At 38.9% G+C, this 21,210-nt stretch overlaps 1 protein-coding gene across 20 annotated transcripts in view; it reads right to left on the reverse strand.

The window, feature by feature from the left end:
* NRXN1 (neurexin 1) overlaps positions 1-20,691 on the reverse strand; it is a 1,006,580-nt gene extending 985,889 nt beyond the window's left edge. For 15 of the 20 annotated variants that reach the window (XM_070429200.1, XM_070429197.1, XM_070429193.1 and 12 more), the window contains exon 1: positions 19,860-20,682. In XM_070429200.1, the coding sequence (XP_070285301.1) occupies positions 19,860-20,634 (775 nt within the window). In that variant the 5' untranslated portion in view covers positions 20,635-20,682. Of the gene's footprint in view, positions 1-19,859 lie in introns of all 20 variants that reach the window. The other 5 variants (XM_070429185.1, XM_070429195.1, XM_070429182.1 and 2 more) reach the window with 3 other exon arrangements.
* Between the last annotated feature and the right edge of the window lie 519 nt (positions 20,692-21,210).

Genomic DNA, 21,210 nt, shown 5'->3' on the forward strand with positions numbered 1-21,210 from the left:
GAAATTAACGTTATAAAGTATATGATTTTATAAGTAAACTAGAGGCCCAGTGCATGAAATCTGTGCATAGGTAGGGTCCCTAGGCCTGGTCAGCGATCAGGGACAATTGGGGCCTTCCAGTGCTGGCTGGGGCCTCCCTTCCCCAGCTGCTGGTTGCCAGCCAGGGCCTTCCTTCATTCCGTACCGCCCACTGGTGGTCAGTGCATGTCATAGCGAGCAATCAAACTCCAGATCTCCTGGTCGAACTCCTGAGGGGACACTTTGCATATTAGCTTTTTTTCCCCTTACCTACTAATTTTAATGTAAATGTATTATTTTGAAATGAGAGGAGTCTCAGGAACTGGGAGAATCTCCTCTTCACCCATCTAGAAGGGCACTTTTCTTATGCCATGACAACTGGTCGTTTAGAAAAGAATGGAGAGCAGACTTGGTAAGCATGGAAACAAATTAAAGAAAGAGGCGAAGTCCTGAGGGATATTAATTTCAGATGATGTACAACTTCATGAATAAATATTGTCTCCACAGAAAAAGAACATATTGAATAGCCACTAGAATGTGCATAATAGCCTATATCCAGCTGTTTACAAAAATAGTCAACTTTTTATTGTGACATTTTCATTGATTACTCTGTTAACTGGATCTACATCCTATATTTTCTTCTGGATTTCACTCTGGTAAATCCTTCACTTTCATTCCTCACCCTCTTCATCCCAACTTGACAATTAGTTAACTCTTATTCTAATCACTGTTTTATGCTTCCCCTCATTTCCCAAGAACAAATCAACACATTTAGTTGAGTCTCTAGATATGGTGAACGCTAACAATCATCAAAATATGTATGCATCTATTGGCAGCCATAGACATTGCTTAGGAGAACCTCAGTCCTTGTGTAAATTCCATCCATAGCTATTTCCAATTTTTCTTTAAATTTATCTTTATTGCTTACAAAGTATTACATTAACCTGCTCCCTGCTTCCCACTCCTGTCCCCTCCCCAGGACTTCACCCCACTATTGTCTGTGTCCATGGGTTATACATATATGCATATAAGGTCTTTGGTTGATCTTTTCCCCTTCCCTCTGAGGATCCTCCATCTGTTGCATGCATGACTATTTTCTTTCCACCCAAGATCTACAATTGTAGTCACAGTGGTCTTTGTAAAATTATGCAGTTGACTTTTGAACAATTCAGAGGGTTAGGGATTTCAAACACCCAGGTAGTCCAAAATCTGCATATAAATTAAGTCGGCCTTCTGTATTGGCAGATTCCCAACCACCACAGATGGAAAACATGTAATTTTATAATAGTTCCTGTTCTTAAAACTCCAACACATACTCAAAGGAGAAGTTCCATGCCCCAAAACATAGCTTGCAAGACTTATAAAGCTTAGTCTGCAGCCTGTATTTAGCCACTTTCACCATCTCTCCTCTGTGAACCCTAAATTCTAAATTCTAAACTTTCAGGCACAGTCTCTTTCTGCAAGTGATTTTTCTTTTCCCTTCTGTTCCCTTAGTTAACTCCAATTCACATTCAGGTCTTACCTTAGCTGCCTTAACCTCTGAAAAGCCTTCTCTACCTTCTAAATATGAGCTACATGTATTTTAACATTAGTGTTGATCACTCTATGGTATTGTACCTTGTATATATCTGTATTTACCTGTAGATTATAAACTCCCCAAGTATAGTTACCAGGCCCATCTAATCCTTTAAGTATTACTAAAAATATCATAAATGCTTAAAAAATTCTCTCCAGTTTATCAATTATCACTTTCTATATTATAATAAGCTATAATTACTGATCCAATTTTACTTTAGAATTAAATTTTGTAACAGATTATCTTTGTTTTGATATGCAATTGAACATGTTTCTCAGCTCATTATTAAAGATCAGCAAAGATTAGAATTTTCTGAACTATATCTGAAATGCACAGATAGTATTCAGAGAAAAAAAATATTGCCCAAAGAAAAATTGATATAATACCACTTGGGGATTTTGAAATCTAAGAAGAGGCAAATATGTGTGTACTACACTATAATTTCTGAATTATTTACAAACGTTTTGGTGTTATAACAGAAAAACTAGGAGTATATTTTCTTTATGAGTCATTTATAAAATCAACTTCAATGTTAAATTAAGGTACCTAGAAATGTTTAAGGTTTTAGGAAAAGTCTAAATAATATGTAATTAACCAGTATATACTTACAAATGTACATTTACCTATATAATTTTCTTCGTGTTTTATTTATTTATTTTTAAATGATGTTTGCAAAATTCTGACAATACATTTTTGAAAAGGAGGAAAGAGTAGTATTGGTTAAAAACATTTTCATAGAATGTCCTTTTATATGAATGTTAATTTCTTAAACTAGGTAAATTTTAAGATACTAGTATCATCTTAAAACATATTAGCTAAAATGTGGACCAGAGTGATGTTCTGCGGAGGATAAGAAAGAATCCTCTGATATATTTCCTTCTTTTCAATAATTGTCATCTTAGTAGGTATATTGTTTAAATGTTACATGATGAAAAATAAACCAAAATGTAAAAAAAATAAAATCACAAGGTGATATAGTCCTAAGAGAGAAAGAAACAATGGAAAGAAAAATGACTTTCACAGAGTAGAAGACATAAAACCAGAAACACACTAACGGTCAGATAAAAAAATAACAGTAGAAAACAGGGACCTTCTAGTGTTGGGGTTTGTCCGCAATCTTCCTGAAAAGTCTTTGGAAACCATAAATATGGTTAATTATTGGTCATTACTAGCGATCTGTCATTAGACTGGTAAATTCATTCACCTACATATAAAAGAGATGAGGTATAAAGTGAAATACAAAAGTCAAATTAACTTAAAGTAAATGTGACTCCAAACCAAAGAAATACTCTCAAAGGTTGAGAATAGCTCAAATGCTATTACGATCTCTAAACAGGGACGGTTGATTCTTGATTGTCTGTATAGACCTACCAGGGGTGACAGTGGAGACACAGGGAAAACCTGGTGTGCAGAGGCAAATGAAGCCTATGTTCAAAATCTCTTCTTGCTCCTTGGATTCTGAGGTTTAGTTTTCTTAAATGCAAGATGAAGATAAATAAATCGTATTTGTGGTCGTGAGAATTAAATACAATAACATAGATAAAGTTAATAATACTAGTATGTTGCAGACAATCAGTAAATATCCCTTCCTCCTTTTGAACATTACTACTCAGGGCATTTAAAAACATATATTAATAATTTAACATCACATAATATATTTTTAATTATGCAGAAAAGATTCTCAGTAAATACTAAAAGCCATACAAATAATGGTAATTTCCCAAACTTAGCTTGTTATAAACGGTCATGACCACAAAACATTTTTTAACAACTTACACTTAGATATTTATACTTTTTAAAAGATTGCCTTTAATTTAATATTAGTATTATTTGCTGGAGTAAGTCACAAGATTGTTTTAACTTTAGTTTGTGGTTGTTGTTTTTTAAATGGAAAATATTAGAGATAAACAGTTAAGAAACCTATGTCCAATAACATAGCTAGTTGGTGGGAAAGTAGAAAAAAAACCATCAATTAATTATTCTACTGAATATCTTATTTCCCATAAAAATCATGACTTCATAAATAATCTGGGTAGTCTGAATAAATCCTTGCCAGTTTCAACTTTGCCCTGAGTAATTTCAAGGAGCTGACCCATAAAAACAAGATCTGAATTAGAAATTCTGAGCAATGGCAAGATCTAATCTAAACCTTTCCTCTTCAGGCTTTTAGAAATTTATATAGAAAATGTGCAAGCACTTTTTTGAAGAAGAGGTGAAAGAGCCATTTTGGGTTAAATAAGAAAAACTTTATGCAACAAATGCATATTTGGAAACTGCAAAATGAGCATGCAAATCAATTTGTATGCATGGGTGAATGAATATAGATGAGCTATTTTCAAAGTGTATGAATCCTTGTGTAGCATAAGATATCTGTACAAAAGGAATGGGAAGGAGGTGAATTGCTGAACTTAGTCATCCATTTGCAATTTTCAATGGAAAATTGCATTGTCAGTTTCCATTATGCCTGCACAAATTTAGACAAATTAAAGACTCAACTAAGTAATTATTGATAACATACATGTGTATGAAGTAAAGCAGGAAAGCCCTGTCACTCATTTGGAACTTCTCAGATGTTTCTGGGGCTTCCATTTAGAGGAAGGAGACATTCCAAGAATAATACCTGACTATGAAACAAATTTGAGACACAGAACTGGCCTATTGGGACATTTTCTAATTTGGGATTGGAGATGAGTGAGGCTGGGGAGGTGTTGTATATGGAAAATTAACGGAAATCACTCAGCTGAGAAGAAACATTGTATCTGCTTGCAGACCTTTTACCTTATTAGGATCCCTTTGTTAATTACCAGGAAATTAATGTTCAACCTGACAAATGGAATGGATCCAAATAAAAACGTAATCCTTGGAATTATAGAATATTTAAATTCAATTGTTCTCTCTTTTAGTATATTCTTTCAGAATATGTCCTGCAGCATTTGTGCCATATTCTGTTCTGAAAATATGAACATTCTGTTTTTATTTCTATAACAGAATGGTCAACCTAGAATGACACATATCCTTGGGAAGTGTGCATCTGATCTTCTGAAATGGGCTATTAGTTTGACATTACAAGTCAAAGACGAAATATTACTTTGAAAGGATCACTCCAGTAGTAGAGAGAAATGGCTTTAAGTGGCAGAATGAGAATTACTGCCTGGGATTAAGAAAAATAGTAAAGAGATTACAGCAATAATCCTGATGGGTGAGTATGAAAGCCTGAAATAGCATATCAAGAGAGTCAAATAAACTTGGTCACCGAGCGCACATGATTGGTCCTTTCATTTTCTGGCTTCTAGAAGCACGACATATTCATCTCAGTGACAGCATTGATTGCATTGTATTGAAATCATGCATATATGTATCCACCAGCCTACTTCATTAGAAGGCGACTTCTCCTTCCAATTCTTAGACCAGTGGTTGATCAAAATATAGTGTTCCCCAAGACATAAACTAAAACAAGTTTCCTGACTCTCCTTATATTCATAGTGTATGACAAACTCAGTGTTTATTAATCCAGTGCTTTTTCTATCCATCTCTGTAACTTTCTAATGACTTTCTAGAAACTGTGTTCTTTAAATATGGAAAAATCTAGGGATAAGGGTAATTTAAAATTATCCCAATTTCAGAGAGTGTGAAACAATCCATTAACTGTAATTTCTGAAAGGATCCATATGTTTTTCACTCTTCAGAGGCACACTGCTATGCCTGCATTTTTCCAAAAAAGCTCATTTTTACCACAACTGAGGATATCATTAATAATACCACTAATAGCACGTATGTGAGCTTTATTATAGTATCATATAGTACGGTTAAAAGTGAGTTTTATTCCCATTTCTGATCCCTGAATTTTTATACTTGTATTTAGGTTTTAACTACTTCATTTGTGTTGCCAAACTTTCAGGCTTCAAGAGCTCTGAAAACACAAAGGTGAACACTGCCTAAGAACCAACATCTCATCTTGTGTATTATATCTTCTTAGCAAGTTGTTTTGAAATTATGAATGGATTCATGAATGGGCAAAAAATAGGTGGGTCAAAGATGAGGCTAGATTTCTGGTTTGTGTCACTGGTTGTACTGGGAGACCATGAAAACGACAGGGTACCCATAAGTGTTTTCATGTTTGGAGTGGTTGTTACTTTGGTTTTCTTTGTTTCGTTTTTAATTCAAAAAGTATCGTTCAGTCCTCTTATCTCATCCTTCTCCAGGAGGAATTCACACCAGTGCCCACCCGCCTTCCATCCTGAACTATTTCCCAGAGGAAGAGCAATGACACAGATATGAAAGGATTGATATGGGAGCAACGGGGCTGGGGGCGCTGCAGCTGGGCGGCAGGGCAGGAGCATCACACCTGCTGGAGGTGGATTCAGTACTGGGATCGTACCCTGGAGACGGCAGAATGAGAGAGGTGCAGGCAGGAGCTGTAACTCGAGCTCAACCACGTTCAAGGAAACATGAAACTGGGGCAATCCACCGTGTAAAGAGGACAACGGGGGCAGCTGGCTCAGGGCAAACACAAGCATGTGGTCAGAGAGCCTGCCCACAGTGTATCCCCGGGACTCCTGTGCAGCGACAGCAAGTTAAGGCAACTGCGGAAGTAATTCACAGGCCAAGTGCTCTGTAGCTGTTGGTGCCATATTTTACTCAAATGCATCTGTTAATTATAACTTCAGACACTCTTGAAATAGTTTTTTCTGTGGGGGGAGGAGGTAGGCTTTAGAGGGGGGTTGTTTTAGGCCACCCTCATCTCAAACTTGGGGGATTTATATGTTATTCCAAAAAGTACGATCATTGATATGTAAGAGCTGAGAACATATTTTAAAGGTCATTTAGTCCATACCTCTGATCAGAGTAAGGGCAATCTTAAGCAATTTATGACTAGTGGTTGCTGTCTAAGCTATTGTTAAGGCTCTCCAGGAACAGGGATTTGTTCCCCGTTTCCTTCCGCTGGCCTGCTCTCGCATTTATAGTAGAACCATAGCAAATGCTGTTTTCTCTTTCCTTATGCCAGAATGAACACGCTCTTGTTCAAACCTATTTCCATTGTTTAGTCCTCTGTGGACCAGAATACCACTGCCAGTTTTCCTTACTCCAAATTCTTTTATTTCTGTTTGTCAGCTCATATTTTCCTGACCCACTTTTCCTGCTTACAAATGTAATGCTATCAACACTTTTCTCTGTATACAATTCTGGACTGCCTGATGTGCAGACACCAGTGACAGTCATTTTCTTCAAACCAACAGGCAACAACACAGCCTACTAAGGATTTGATGAAGTCCCTGCCCGGGCCCTTTCTACGGTACAGTGGGAAATTAGCACGTCAGACAGAAGCAGGAAGAAAGGTTAAGGGATCACTGAAAGTAGTGCCCCTGTGATGAACAGATTCAGAGGACAGTACTGCGTTTCCGGAGCGCGCCTTGGGGAGAGCATCAGCCAGTCAAAGTGATAGTGAGTGAAATAATTAAAGCAGGCAGCTACTGGGGGAAGGAGGCTGAACTCGCACCAGTTCCACAGAAGGGGGATCTGAACTGTGTTTAGCTCAGTCAGGACAGCACTCTTTCTCTTAGGCAGATAAACATAATTTGAAGGGATACTAACAACATAAATTTTATTTCCACTGAGGGCATAACAAGAAGAAATTAATTTATGTCAGCAGAGAAAGGATTTTCATTAAATTTAAGGAAGAAATTCTGCCCAGGAAAAGTTACTAGACACTTAAACGGAATACTGAGAGATGAAGATATATACATATATATGAAATTGCATTAGCTTATGCAGACATCTTTTAAAAACAGGGGGGATTCTCATCTGTAAAACAGTGTGGAGGACATAAAATCAGTTATTACTTTATTATTAAAAAAGGAAATTAGAAGTTTAGGGCATGGTCTCAGGAGTCATGCAGCCTTGTCTCAAATGCCAGCTTTGCAAAACACTAGTGTGTGAATGTGGGCAACTTAAGAAAATCTCTTTGGGCCTCAGTCCTCTCATCTGTGAAATGGAGGAAACAGCATCTACCTTATAGGGTTGTGTCAATGCCTAAAATAATTAATGTGCAAAGAGCTTAAAATAGTGCCTAACACAGAGTATGAATTATGTAAGATTTTGCTAATAGTGTTGTTATTATTAGTCGGTAAGAAAAAGTCCAGTGACACAATGCCAGAACCTAGATATAGAATGATTATACCTCCTATGGCTGAAGTGTAGATAATATTGTGTTTATCCTTTTCTTCCTCCAATTCTCTGCAACTCAATCCCAGAGCTAGAGTCAAGAAATCCATGGTCTAGTCCAGTGGTCGAAACACATTAGTCAACAGAGCCAAATATCAACAGTACAACGATTGAAATTTCTTTTGAGAGCCAAATTTTTTAAACTTAAACTATTTAGGTAGGTACATTGTTATTAACTTAATTAGGGTATTCCTAAGGCTTAGGAAGAGCCACACTCAAGGGGCCAAAGAGCCACATGTGCCTCGCGAGCCAGTTTGCCGACCACGGGTCTAGTCCCCTCTTCTGCTAACAAGAAGTGTGATTCTTCATCTTTTAAATCACCAGTTCTCAATGTTTTGATTGTTTCAAATTAGAGTCACTCTATCTTTCTCTCTCTCTCTCTCTCTCTCTCTCACTCTCTCTCTCTCTCCCCTTCTTCTCCAACACTCATTCCCCGCCCAGTCATCTTCTTTTCTCCTTTGTTCCATTACGCTCTCTCTCAGTTTTGGTCTCATCTTCTCAATTATTACACATTACAAGTTTTATAGCGTCCCTGAGGACACACTATCCCTCCATCCTCTGTCTCTTGTGAGCAGAAGAATTTCCAGGATATAGTATATTTGGCCCCAATCCAAATCTTTATTGTTTCTGTTTAGGATGAAACACAACATTTTTCCTGTGTCAAACAAACAAGAATTTTGTCCAGGATGAAAAACATCTGAGGCCTGAGAGAAGGGGAGGTACCCAACACTCTTCATTTCCAACGACCTCTGAGAAAGTGCACAGCTCTCAACTAACAGTCACAGAGGAGTAACATTTCCAGATGAAGAATAATTCTAATTCCTGAAGCTCTACCTTTGCCAGTACTTTTACAAAGTAAGTCAATGTAGAGAGTAGAAGAAAAAACAATAGATTCAATGCAAACAATAAAAAAAACTTTAAATGTTATTTGAAGCCAAAAAATATAAACTGTGATAGAAGTAAGAAAGCCATAATAATTTAACTCTACTATTCTAATTGAAATAAAGGTTTAAGCAGCCACAGGAAGATAGTTTCATATAATGTTAACACTGACCAATGAAGCATGTTCTGAAGCTTATGACATTTAAACATTGAAAATGAAAACTGTTATAGATTTCCTAATTACTCTGGTAAAAGAGGTTTCAGAGCTATCACTGGCTTTTCAAAAAAGGCTGTTTCAAAATATTCCTGTGGTAGTCTTGAGTTATAGTATTGAACTCATTGGGAGCTCAGTAAATAAGTTTAATCCCCTGGTTTTCTTATGTATGAATGTTTTATAGAAGTCATTATTGATATTAACTTAACTGTTGTCACCTACTGGGACATAATTATGGCACACTTTAATAAATAGTTAAGTAATAGCTAAATTTAATAAGAATAAAGTTTCATCAAAGTAAATTACTCTTGGTAACTGTGAGAGCAATGTTAGAGCAAGACATAAAACATTTTTTCACAAAGCACCCAGGAACAGTTGAAATGCTGTTAATCCTATATATTAAAAGCCTAATATGCTAAGTGTCCAGTTGTCCGGTTGGCCATTCAACCAATCAAAGCGCAATATGCTAATGATATGCTAAGGCCACTCAACTGCTCACTATGATGTGCACTAACCACCAGGGGGCAGACAGTGGACCGCTCAACCAGTCGTTATGATGTGCACTGTCCACCAGGGGGAAGACACTCCAACTGGTAGGTGAGCTTGCTGCTGGGGTCCGTCCAATCAGGACTGAGTGAGACAGGCTGGAAACACCCTGGAGCCCTCCCATGATCCCTCCCCGGCCCCGATCGTGCATGGGTGGGGTCCCTTGGCCTGGCCTGTGCCCTCTCGCAATCCGGGACCCCTCGGGGGATGTTGGAGAGTCAGTTTCAGCCCAATCCCGCAGGCCAGGCCAAGGGACCTCACTGGTGCATGAATTCATGCACTGGGCCTCTAGTTGATGATATAAAAATGCTCCTTTGCAGAAACCTCAAAATCTCTTAACACCATGTCTGATCACACAAAGGCATTTATCTTAAAATAGGGATAGATATTTTAGGTGTCTAAGGTCTTGTGTAGAAAAAAATATATATATATATATATAGAGAGAGAGAGAGAGAGAGAGAGAGAGAGAGACCTAAAGACATTATATTTTAATGACATGTTTAAACAATACATATTTTGAGGATTTTATTTGCAAGACTTTTTAAAAATAACATATCTGCATACATTATGTGATGTTCTTGTGTATGTCATGTTTATATATATATATATATATATATATACATGCATTGATATACATATACACACATACACATTTATATATCAAAGGTAAGTATATCATTATTTTTTAAAATTTATTTTTTAAACCTCACTTGAGGATATGTTTTTATTGCTTTGAGAGAAAGAAACATCAATGTGAGAGAGAAACATGGATTGGTTGCCTCCAGTATATGCCCCTACCAGGGACAGAACCCACAACATAGGCATGTGCCCTGACCTGAAATCTAACCTGCAACCTTTAAGGTGTACAGGACAATGTTCCAACCAACTGAGCCACCGAGCCGGGGCAATGTCTCATTATTTTAAAATACCTCAATGCTTTTCTTTCACATAAAGTTGGCCCAATAAGGATCTGTAGATGTATTCTCCTACACATTGAATTGTGCATTTGGGTCATAAAATACAATATATAACTTCCTACTTTACAATATTTTTAACTGGACAAATTAAACATTTAGTACCTTAGTCATCACATGTAATAATTTTAAGTAAATTATTACATTATTTGCTAATAAAAAGCAAACCATTTTGTATTCAAGATAAAGAGCTTAAACTGAACAGCAGTATCTTCCACACAACAGTTATACTTATATGCCGCCATGCCAGCTATTTCCCTAAGGAGAGTCCCAGCATGCTTAATTATAGAGAGACATCATTACTTAGAAGAAAAACATGAGTCTTTAATTTCCTTGCCACTGCAGGACCAGGGTGGCTCATTCTGCTGAATCTAGCAATGTCTGATGAACACTTAAGCTTAGCTAGTTCCACATACAAGGCCAGGTATTGTTAGGTCAGGAACAAGAGTAGCCGCTTCCTTTATGGGTTGCCATCCACCCAGAATTCATTATGTCTAAAATTAAACCTAGAAAGCCCCTCCTGACATCAGAATGCTAGTGAAGCAACTGCTTCTTGGCAGCTCCTCTTCTAACTTTTGGACCAAGGGATCCATGCTGGGAACCAGCCTGAGACAGGGCTATTTGAAGTAGCACTTGCCAGCTATTATGCTGTCAGTGTATTTCTAATTACAGGCCAGATAGTTTTGAGCACCAGTAACAAGACAAGGGACTGGGTCAGCAACTTTGGCCTGCCAGGTCAGACTTGTTTTCCTCCCACTGCTCCAATAATAGTTTCTCATATATACCAGAAACAGCACAGAGAATATCTTTCTAAACTCCAAGAAAAGCTCCTGAGTTCCATTTTAGGCAATGCATTGGAAAGCCAAATTCACTTATCCAAAAAGAGACACTATCTTCTCATTCTGTATTTTCAATTAAGTGCCCTGTGTACCATCATCTCTATCTTCAGCAGAACCATGTTCTAACTCAGCAACTTTCACGAACTATCTACAGATGTGACTGGGCTAGGTCTTTACATCTGTGCTGAATCACCATGGACTTGGATGTTTTCAATAATTTTATCTCCCAACCTCTGAAATGAATAGAAATTTTGAGTTGCTTGTTTTGTGAAAACTAAGGATTTTTATTCAAAAGGCCAAGAATTAGTTGTAATGTTCTTTAGACACAATATACTGGGGCTTTACTACTTCTTACATTAGAGTAGAATCAACACATTAAGCAGAATTTGAGTAAGTCCACTAAAGAAGTAAATAAGCAAATTACAGGAACAAAGTATGATGAATTCTTACAAGCTATTCCATTTCTTTATTATTATGACATTAGGAAATGGCAGGAAATTTAAGGGTCTGCCACAATCTTCAATGCTAAAACCTTTATTATATGTCAGCCATTCAAATTAGCACCAAATTGGCAATTAGTGAACAAATTCCCAGCATCCATTAGCTATTTGTTAAGTAAAAGGCACGTGCTATGTAATATAATGGACAGATTTGCCTGCTGGGGCAAGGGGCACACCTAGGCTCTGCCAATGACCTATAGAACTTTGGGCAAGTTAGCCTTTCTAATCCACAATTTTCTCATCTATAAATGGGAATTTTATAAACCCTTTCAAGTAGGATGTCATAAGAATAAATAAAATGGAGAAAACACATTGTACAGTGCTTTTCACTCAGTAAGCACTAAATTACAATAACTACTGTGATTCTAAACAGAATGATTTTAAATGTATTTGAATTCAAGAGGTGCTTATAGCACCATTAAAGGAAGGGTACCCAGTACACGTTTCAAAATAATGTGATTCCTAATACTTTGGTGGAGAAATCATGTACATTTTTAGACTTAGACAGTATTATGGAATTTATGGTCAGACTAGCAATGTTTCCTCCAATATCCAATCACTAATTTAAAAATGCACTGAGCTCTTATAACATTCTCATCACTCAATTATTCAAAATTTCCGCAGTTAAGTCCTCCTAATTGGAAAACTTACATTACTTGAATATGTTGGTAGGACTTTCACTCAATAGATGCAAATGTAAAATAAGAACCTATGTCTAATTTCCATTATTAGGACACAGAAATTGGAAACAAGATCAAAGGTTGTACAGGTGTTTAAAACAGAATACTTGTTTCTGTTAGATTTATTCACATATAAATACACTTGCTCTCTGAAATGGTCTTTGGGTTTGTTATAAATATTTGACTCTTACCTAAAATTTTAAAATATGAATTCCTTTGTAAGTAAATTTTTTAATGTTTTCAGGGCACTGATACTCACTGAGCAGCATTTTTGTATAATTCTATACAGTAAAGAAAAGAAATTTTAAGTGTATAGTTCAGTGAATTTTTATAAATATATATATCCATGCAACCATCATCCAGATCAAGTCAAAGGCTCCACTGTGTTTTCTTCTAGTCAATACCACTACAAGGTAACCTCTATTCTGACCTATATCACCATGGGTTAGTTGTCTGTTTTGAACTTTATGAAAATAGAATCATATAATAGGCACTCATATAGTTGTTGCCTTAAATTACTTTTTCATTGGGTTTCACACATGAGGAACAAGGGGACCAATGTTCTCTTCAATCAGTTTATCTGTATTTATGTATCAATGTGTAATATGAGAATTCTACCAAAAGTAATGCATACTATTGAGTATAAATTATCTAAAATGACCCCAAGGTAGATTTACAGAACCGTGTTTAACATTATCAGTGTTAACATTCTTAACATCCTAGAGCTTATCTTCCCTGCTGCCATTGGACTTTTCTTTCAAATTTTGATGTTTTTCTGAGAGTTTACTTCTATTAGCTACTCACAAATATCCTGAGGTAGGTTAGCAGGAGTTTACAATACATTAGTAGTCCGATTAAGTGTTTCTCCATTTACAATATTGAAAATAAAGCATAAACATTGGTGGCCTTACTCTACTTTTAACAGTGGTTTAGAGGCACTGTTGTGTCTTGAATTTAGTTTTTTAGATCCCATGCTATATTTTGTTTACACATATTGTGTAAATAATAACATGGCAGGAAAATAATGAGACAGCATTGCACCTGTTCTCATATTCAAGTAAACATACATGGAATCCATGTGTAACAGAGAAAAAACAAAAAGCCCTGCAATTTCTGAAAGGTTCTAAAGCAACAAACAAAATCTTTCTTTCAAAACCTAATTGAAACATTTCAAGACGTACTATTCAGCAAAACCGTGAAGTTACTGATTCCTGTGCTTCCAAGTAACAGAAATGGGACTCAGCAATAAAATTACAGAGAAATACACACAAAAAGTATGTTGTGCATCATGAACTACACTTTTAGAATGCAAGAATGACTTATTTTGAATTAAGTCAAAAAATACTTGCGTACTTTTTTAAAGTACAGTTTGCATAGCAGCTTCTACTAGAAAGTTTATTATATCTCCGTACTAAAACAAAGCCTGAATATCTATGATAAAGCCTAATTTTCAATGCACATTTATAGTTAACCCTAAAACCAGTGTAGCCACCACATGCTCACTGAGAAAGGGATATAGAATGGGGTCAATAACTGTTTTCAGGAACCAGTATGGTTCAAGGTCCTAATTCACACAATGCAGTTAAGAATAACAGAAATATTATAAAGTCTTTTCTATAGTCAATCAGGAGGGTTTTTTTAAATAATCAGTTAAATTATCACAATTCATTTAATGATATCCAAAACTGAAACATGATTTCAATGGATATATATATATATATAATCTTATGATAGAAAATATAATCTGTTCATAATAACTGTAAGAATATCTCATTTGAACTTTTAAAGCTCAAATATATTACCTAGCTTCTCTGCAGCATACTTGTAAATAACTAACTTCTAGGAGAGCCTCAAAGACAAATTATAAATAGGATAGATATCTTCCTCTATACATTAGGATAAATAGAGTAAAAATCACTATGTATAGGATTGGGATGGTTAAAGGTATTAGTTTATGTGGAAAGTGATAGTTTTTACAAATGATTTTGTATTAAAGGCTGCTTAATCATAGTAAAAATTCTCAAACAGAATAACATTTTTAAAAATAGTTTGAATCATAACTAGACATAAGTAATATTAGAGCACAACTGTGTAAAACAGACGGCACTGTCTTTATAATTTACCTTTATTTTTAAGTTGAAACTTTGGGGCTAATCAAAGATTATTATGACATTACAATTTATTTTAAAAGAGAAAAAAAAGATCCATATTGGAATTGTGCTAGAAAGTGCCCCTAAAAAAATGGTATCAGGAGAAGTAGTGGTGCTAGTGATGGTGGTGGTAGTTAGAACAGAAATACCAAGTAGACACTTCAGAATGCTTGCTATGCGTCAGGCAACTGTTCTCAAAACTTGACATAAAGTCATCTGCTTAACTTCGATAAGATCCCTATGAAATATGATTATTAGTCCAATTTCAGATGACAAAACTGAGGAATATAAGTTTGAGTGTATAACCCCTCAAATAAGGTAGTGTGGCCCCAGAGTCTGTACAATTTAACCTCTACACTACAATTGCATCTCAAAACAATTAAAAACTCAAAATAATACATTCCACCTCATTTGTGGCATTCTAGAGTCATAACTCAATTTTGGATATTAATTTATAGTTGAGATAAACTTTTTTTGCTAGACCTGATAGATGCCTTTCACTTTAAGAGCTTCCCAGAATATTTTATCTATATCAAAATTATTGATGGACTTCTCCATGGCACTCCAAGCTTTCTCATCACAGATGATGCGCCTTACCCTACAATGGTAGACTTCAAACAAAACTCTGGTAAAATCTCTGAACCGTTTTTGTCTAGTACCTACCTATATGGTAAATGCTTTTTTTTTTTTTTTTACCTTCACGAAGATGTTAAGTATCTACATAATATTTTCATTTATTGTAGTGGTTAAAATATTGAAAGCCCAGAATCAATCAACCAATATATACTGTCACAAGAAAGACATGTTTAGCAAGGTACTTGAGGGTATAATAAAATATGACATTGCCAATGGGCCCCAGAGCCTTAAGAGCCAATGGGTATATCTGCCAGAAACCACATGACAAGTCACAAAAAGGTTCAAAGAATGTTTTGCTTTTACAGATAGAACCAAAGTATTCCAAACAACGAAGAGCCTTAGATTTCTCCACGTAAGTAAACTGACAAAGATTCTAACTTCCTTAGAGAAAGAACCTTGTTTTTCTCTATGTGCCCTAGTTCTGTCCACAGCTTACAGTGGGTGCTTAACAAATGTTGTTGACTGACAAACAGAAAGTAATGTTTCCTCTGGCCCGCTATCAATCTGTTCTATACACTGCAGCCAGAGTGACATTTTTGAAATATAAATATAATAATGGCATCCTCCTCCTCACCTTCCACACAAAACTCCTTCCAGTGCTTTTCTACCACTTTTACATTAAGACTAAAATCACTGACAAGGTCTAGAAAGCCCTGCATGGTCTGGTCCTGCTCCCTCTAAGAGCTCCCTACTCAAGAAACTTCTCCCAATTGCTTGAATGTACCATGCCATCTCCTGCACCAAGATTCTGTACCTAATGTTTCTCCCTGCCCTTACCTCGTTAACTCGCTCCCATCTCTTAGGTTGTAGTTTAGAGATCACTCTTCAGTACGACCTGTTTTGATTAGTTCAGTTCACACTATTTTAAGTCATCACAATACTGTATATAAGTTCTCCAAAATACTACCATTTAAAATTCCCATCTATTTATTTATTTTTAAGTATTGTGCCTCCTCACTGGAATGCAAGTCTGTGAAGAAAGTAACTATTTCTGAGAGTTTACCATTTTATCGCCTGAGTCTAGTACTCAGGCTCATACAAAGCCCTCAATTTTAAGAAATGAATGAGTAAATAAATGAGTAAATAGGGTTGTCTATCTGGTCCTCTTAGTAAAGTCAGAAAATACAGAGGCTTTATTAAATGGCATCCATCACACTGCCATGTTTGTTAATATTAAGCAATCAACCATCACGAGCCATATGTGTTTATGGCTATTTAAACAGGGGATGTAAACAAAAGAGACAGAGTGAGTCTTGTATGGAATTTTAATATAAATGATCCTGAAATACATGAAACCTGGACGTGGAAATCATAAAAAGTTTAACTTAATTTGTCATTGATCAGCCTTTTATTCTCATTTTAAGGTAGGTAGCCATGGAATTCACTAATTCTTTAAGGTGCTAGGAAACTATTAGTCCTCTTAAGTGGAAACTTATTAAATAATAATGTCCCTGAGGCCCTTAGATGAGTATGATTAACTAAAAAAGCTATGTACCCCACAAGCGGTCATCATTGAGAAAAGATGACATTCTTAGATAGTTCCATTCCAGGACTGACTTTAAGGGTCAAAGAATGGAACTGATGCATAAGCTAGTTCCGTTCCATCAGCCACTTATATATATTTTTTCTTAATTGATGCCTGAACCTGAAAAAATATCAACCCTAATAAACTAGAAATCTTATTCAGCAGACATGATAATACAGAGATAGAGAATCAGTGTTTGGGCCCAGGCTCTGCCACTAACTTGTTCATGACACATAACTTTTATTTTTATTTTCTTTCCATTACTACATAAATCAATAAATAAAATTTGCTAGGCCAGAATAAATAGAGTGAGGATAAAAGTGAACTCATTAAAAAAAAAAAAACATTCTAAAAACTCACAGATGCATAAATTGTTTCAAGACATTCTAGGCCAGGGAGGGAGAAAGAGACTAGTCTCACTGTCTCTCTAGTAACTTTGTGGTATTTTGAATATGAAGACAACTAAAATAATATTAGACATTTTTATTAAGTTAAAAAAATTATAGTTGACACCAGCCATTATTTAAATTTTATTTAATGTTTGCTGTTAATTTTTTTTTCTGAATTTTCTCTAATGGATGTGGATTTATCTGTTTTTGAATTAGTTTTTTTTTAAAGAATGTGGCAATCAGTGCAAATGCTGCCTGAGGCAGGGCTTTGTTTATACTTCATCTGAATAGAAATGATCTATCCCTAGCCATCAGTAGATGATTGGTGTTGAGAGAGGCATCAATTCTCAATTAATTATTTAATAGTCACTTGACACACACAAAACAGGGAAAATCATCAAAATGGAGCCAATCCTTTAGGGGAGAAAGACAGCCTTTATCACTCCGTCTCCCATTCCTGAGATAATCAAAGGAATCCAGCCTTTGGTTTCCTTTCTATGACTAGCGGTGATCTCTGCACTCCTGGTTCAGGCTCAAATTTTCACAATGAATCAATGCTCCAGGACAATCCTGGTGGATTTTCTTTTCTGGGTTGAATTACCTTATGCATCAGGTACTATAATGTTCAGTTATGTAGTTTGGTATTTGAAATTCTTCCCCTTCTGAAAAGAGCTATCCACTTGCAAAATAAAATGCATTCCAGAGACATCTAATTCTGCTTCTCATCAACATATTACTGTGGCCATGCTTTCTCCAATCTGAGCTACTCCTGATTATACATGACCCCTGGATCCCATGTTAAAAATACATGGAAAAAGTAAAATTGTCATTTCAAACACCTTCCCACAGAGCACAAGCTGGGTCATATTTGTTTCATAATTTAAGGAAGTTATACCTTATGTGTTGTTTATTAAATGGCCTGCTCTGTATTTTAAAGTGCCATTGGGATACTTACAGCAGTTTTTGCCATAAAATAATGTTCATTTTTATTCATTTCTATTCATCAGTGTAGAGGAATGCAACTTCAAATTATATTATGGCAACTCATCACATGTAGTTATCTGAATCATGATTTACAATTAAGTTAGATTTGGTAGAGGGAAACATGTACTGCTTTATTTATATAAAACATAACTACAAAGCCTGATGCTAAATCCATGGAAATTTACTGGCCACACTGAGGTGTGGTATAGGCCATGGGATAGTCTTCTATAATGACTTAAGCCAAAATATAATGAAAACAAAAGCCCTCATGAAGACAGAGCAAGAAAATAACCTCTTACTTTTTTTCATAAACTCAGGAACTCTCCTAATCACCAGCTTTTCTCCTCCTATCTCCCTTTGCTGTTTAAACAAATACAAATTGTATCAAGCCTTCTTTTTTCTTAAAGTCAGGTGAGAGAGAACTGCCAAATCTAATAAGATTTACAAGGGCTAGTTCCCCTTAGCAGTGTCAGCAAAAATAAAAACCCAGAAGACATACAGTAATATACAACCATACATAGAGCTTAGGCCCTACAGCTTTCAAAATCAGATTTAATAATTCACCTCTCTTTAAATTTCAGCTGTAAATACCATTTGCCCATGTGTTGATTGCCTTGATTTGACCCTGACATCTTCTCTCCGGGTCAGCCACAGATACATCCATGTTTGACTGGTTTCATATCACTCACTTTCTGTTCATAGGCTTTTCTGTATTTCCACAACAATACTGTTCCTTGATCACTGTCATGTAGTGACACTGGAGAAACACACTAATGACTGAATTTTCCAAGGGGAGAAAATAAAACTTAGATCTGATTTTATTTTAAATGCCAGACTGTTTCAATCCCTAAGAACAACAGAAATGACAACTTGGCCTCCACTACTCAGATAAATGCCATTTGCTGATTATCCTCAGATAATCTCTTGCCATCCTTCACATGCAGCCCCCTGTTTCTTCGCTTGCCAGCCCAGCAACATCTAAATGCCTCTCCTATTCAGCTTCCCAAAGCATCTGCCGATTGAGAAATGCTGTTAAATCTCTTAACATTTCTAAACACGAGCTGGCCTGTCTCCCACTTTAGAAACCACAGAAGTCACATCGTTGTGCTTTTAAACCGACCAATGCTGGACTTGGTCGTAGCCATAGAAAATCTTCACATGCTCCTCCCCGGTTCTCCACGCTTGACCTGTAAAAGGCGCAGCAGTGCCCACGAGTCCTGACTCCCTGCCCCTCACCAAGCGCCCCGACGTGGAGACTCTCAGCCACGCTGAGCCTGCTCTGCACTTCACTCCTCCCCAAACGGGTGCCCCATCTGCTCATGCCTAGCTGCCTCCCATGGGGGACATCTGTGCACTCTGGATGCAAGGTGACGTTGGCGAGCCCAGCGGTGGCTCGGGTGGGCCCTGGCCCGGTGCAGACGGGGAGCAGCCTGGCAAAGGCTCCAAGGAGCGGATGGCACAGGGCATCCTCCCGGCCACGAGGTGGGAAGCAGGGCCGGTGGACAGGGACTCCCGGGAGGAGACGGAACCTGCACACGAGGCTGCTCAGCCCTGAAGAGGATGCCAAGGGCGCAGCGGTGGGTGGGAGGTGCAGAGGCGCACAGGCCGGAGACCGGGCTTCACCTGGACACCCACGGAACCGCTGTCCCGAGCAGGCAGCCCCCCTGCCCCCGCCCAGGCCGAGGCCCCGGGGGAGGGGCGGGTCGGGTCGGGGCGGGCCTTACCTTGGCTGCAGTCCTTCCCGTGGAAGCCGGTCCGCGAGCAGTCGCACACGGCCTGGTCGTCCACCACGGAGCACACGCCCCCGTTGAGGCACACCCCGCCCTCGCCCTCGTCGCCCGCCTCGCACGGGCTCCCGCCGCCGCCGCTGCTGGGCGGCTCGTCGTCCAGCCTCACCTCGCCGCTGTCCACGGGCAGGGCCGGGGTGGCGTTGACCCTCACGTCGCGGATCCAGCCCCGGAAGGGCGCGCGCTCGCGCACGGCGGCCAGCGTGAGCTTGAGCGCCGCGGCGCGCAGTTCCGGCGGCAGCCCGCCCACGAACAGGCCGCTGAACACCGTCATGTCCCTCCGCTTGGACTTGACCTCCACCCACTTGGCCTCCGCCTGGTCGATGACCAGCGTGGTGTTGCGGAACTGGCGGCGCAGGAGCACGCGGTGCCAGGCGCCGTCGTTGACGGGCGTGTCGGCCAGCAGCGTGGCGGGCTCGGCGCAGAAGATGGAGAAGCTGAGCTGCAGGCGGCCGCCGCGCGTCAGGATGAGCTCCAGGAAGTCGCAGAAGCCCTCGTCGTCGAAGTAGAGCACGAGGCCGCGCGCGCTGCGCGTCTTCAGCTGGAAGCTCATCTCGCTCTCGCAGCAGGCGTTCCACTTGGGGAAGCGCGTCCACTGGCCCTCGGCGCCCGGGAACTCCAGGCCGCTGCCCAGCTCCGCCCAGCAGCCCAGCAGCAGCAGCGAGAGGCACAGCAGGACGCAGCCCCCGCGCTGCAGCAGCGCCGTCCCCATGCTCGGGGCGGGGGTGCGGCGGGGGGGTGCCGGGGCCGACAGGGTCACGGTCGTCCTGGACCCCGTGGTGCAGAAAGAAGGGCCCGGGCGGGAGGAGGGAGGGTCGGGGGGGTGTGGGCAGGAGCGGGCGGGGTGCGCCCTCCTTTACTGAGCTCTTTTTTTCTTCTTCTTCTTCCAGCAACCCCGCCCTCTCTCCTTATAGTCCCGGCCCAACTGGAAGAGGTGGACCCCAGGGGTACTGGGCAGCCGCAAAACGTCCAGACCAGAGGAGGGATACACTTTGGAGGCAAGGCTCTGGAAAAGGCGTCAACAGAAGGTCAAGGGAGATCACTCATCCATTTGAGTCGGATGAACTAGTTCGAGGGCATCGGTGGTGTCAACAGATGCTTCCCTCACTCAGTCCTCAAATATCATCATCTGCCAGGGACCCTCAGAGGTACCAGGCAGAAGGGAAGCGGTTAGAATCAGGTGGGAAGTAAAGGCTTCTCAGGGAAGTACAAGGGGTCAGCAGTGAACCAGAATCCTCGGGTGCTTGTGAGCGCCCTCTCCAGGTGCAGTGTCCCAAACCAGGAGGGA

Source organism: Myotis yumanensis, unplaced genomic scaffold (genome assembly GCF_028538775.1).
Source record: "Myotis yumanensis isolate MYYU_CA2020_CCGP unplaced genomic scaffold, mMyoYum1.0.hap1 SCAF_11, whole genome shotgun sequence".
NCBI lineage: Eukaryota > Metazoa > Chordata > Mammalia > Chiroptera > Vespertilionidae > Myotis > Myotis yumanensis.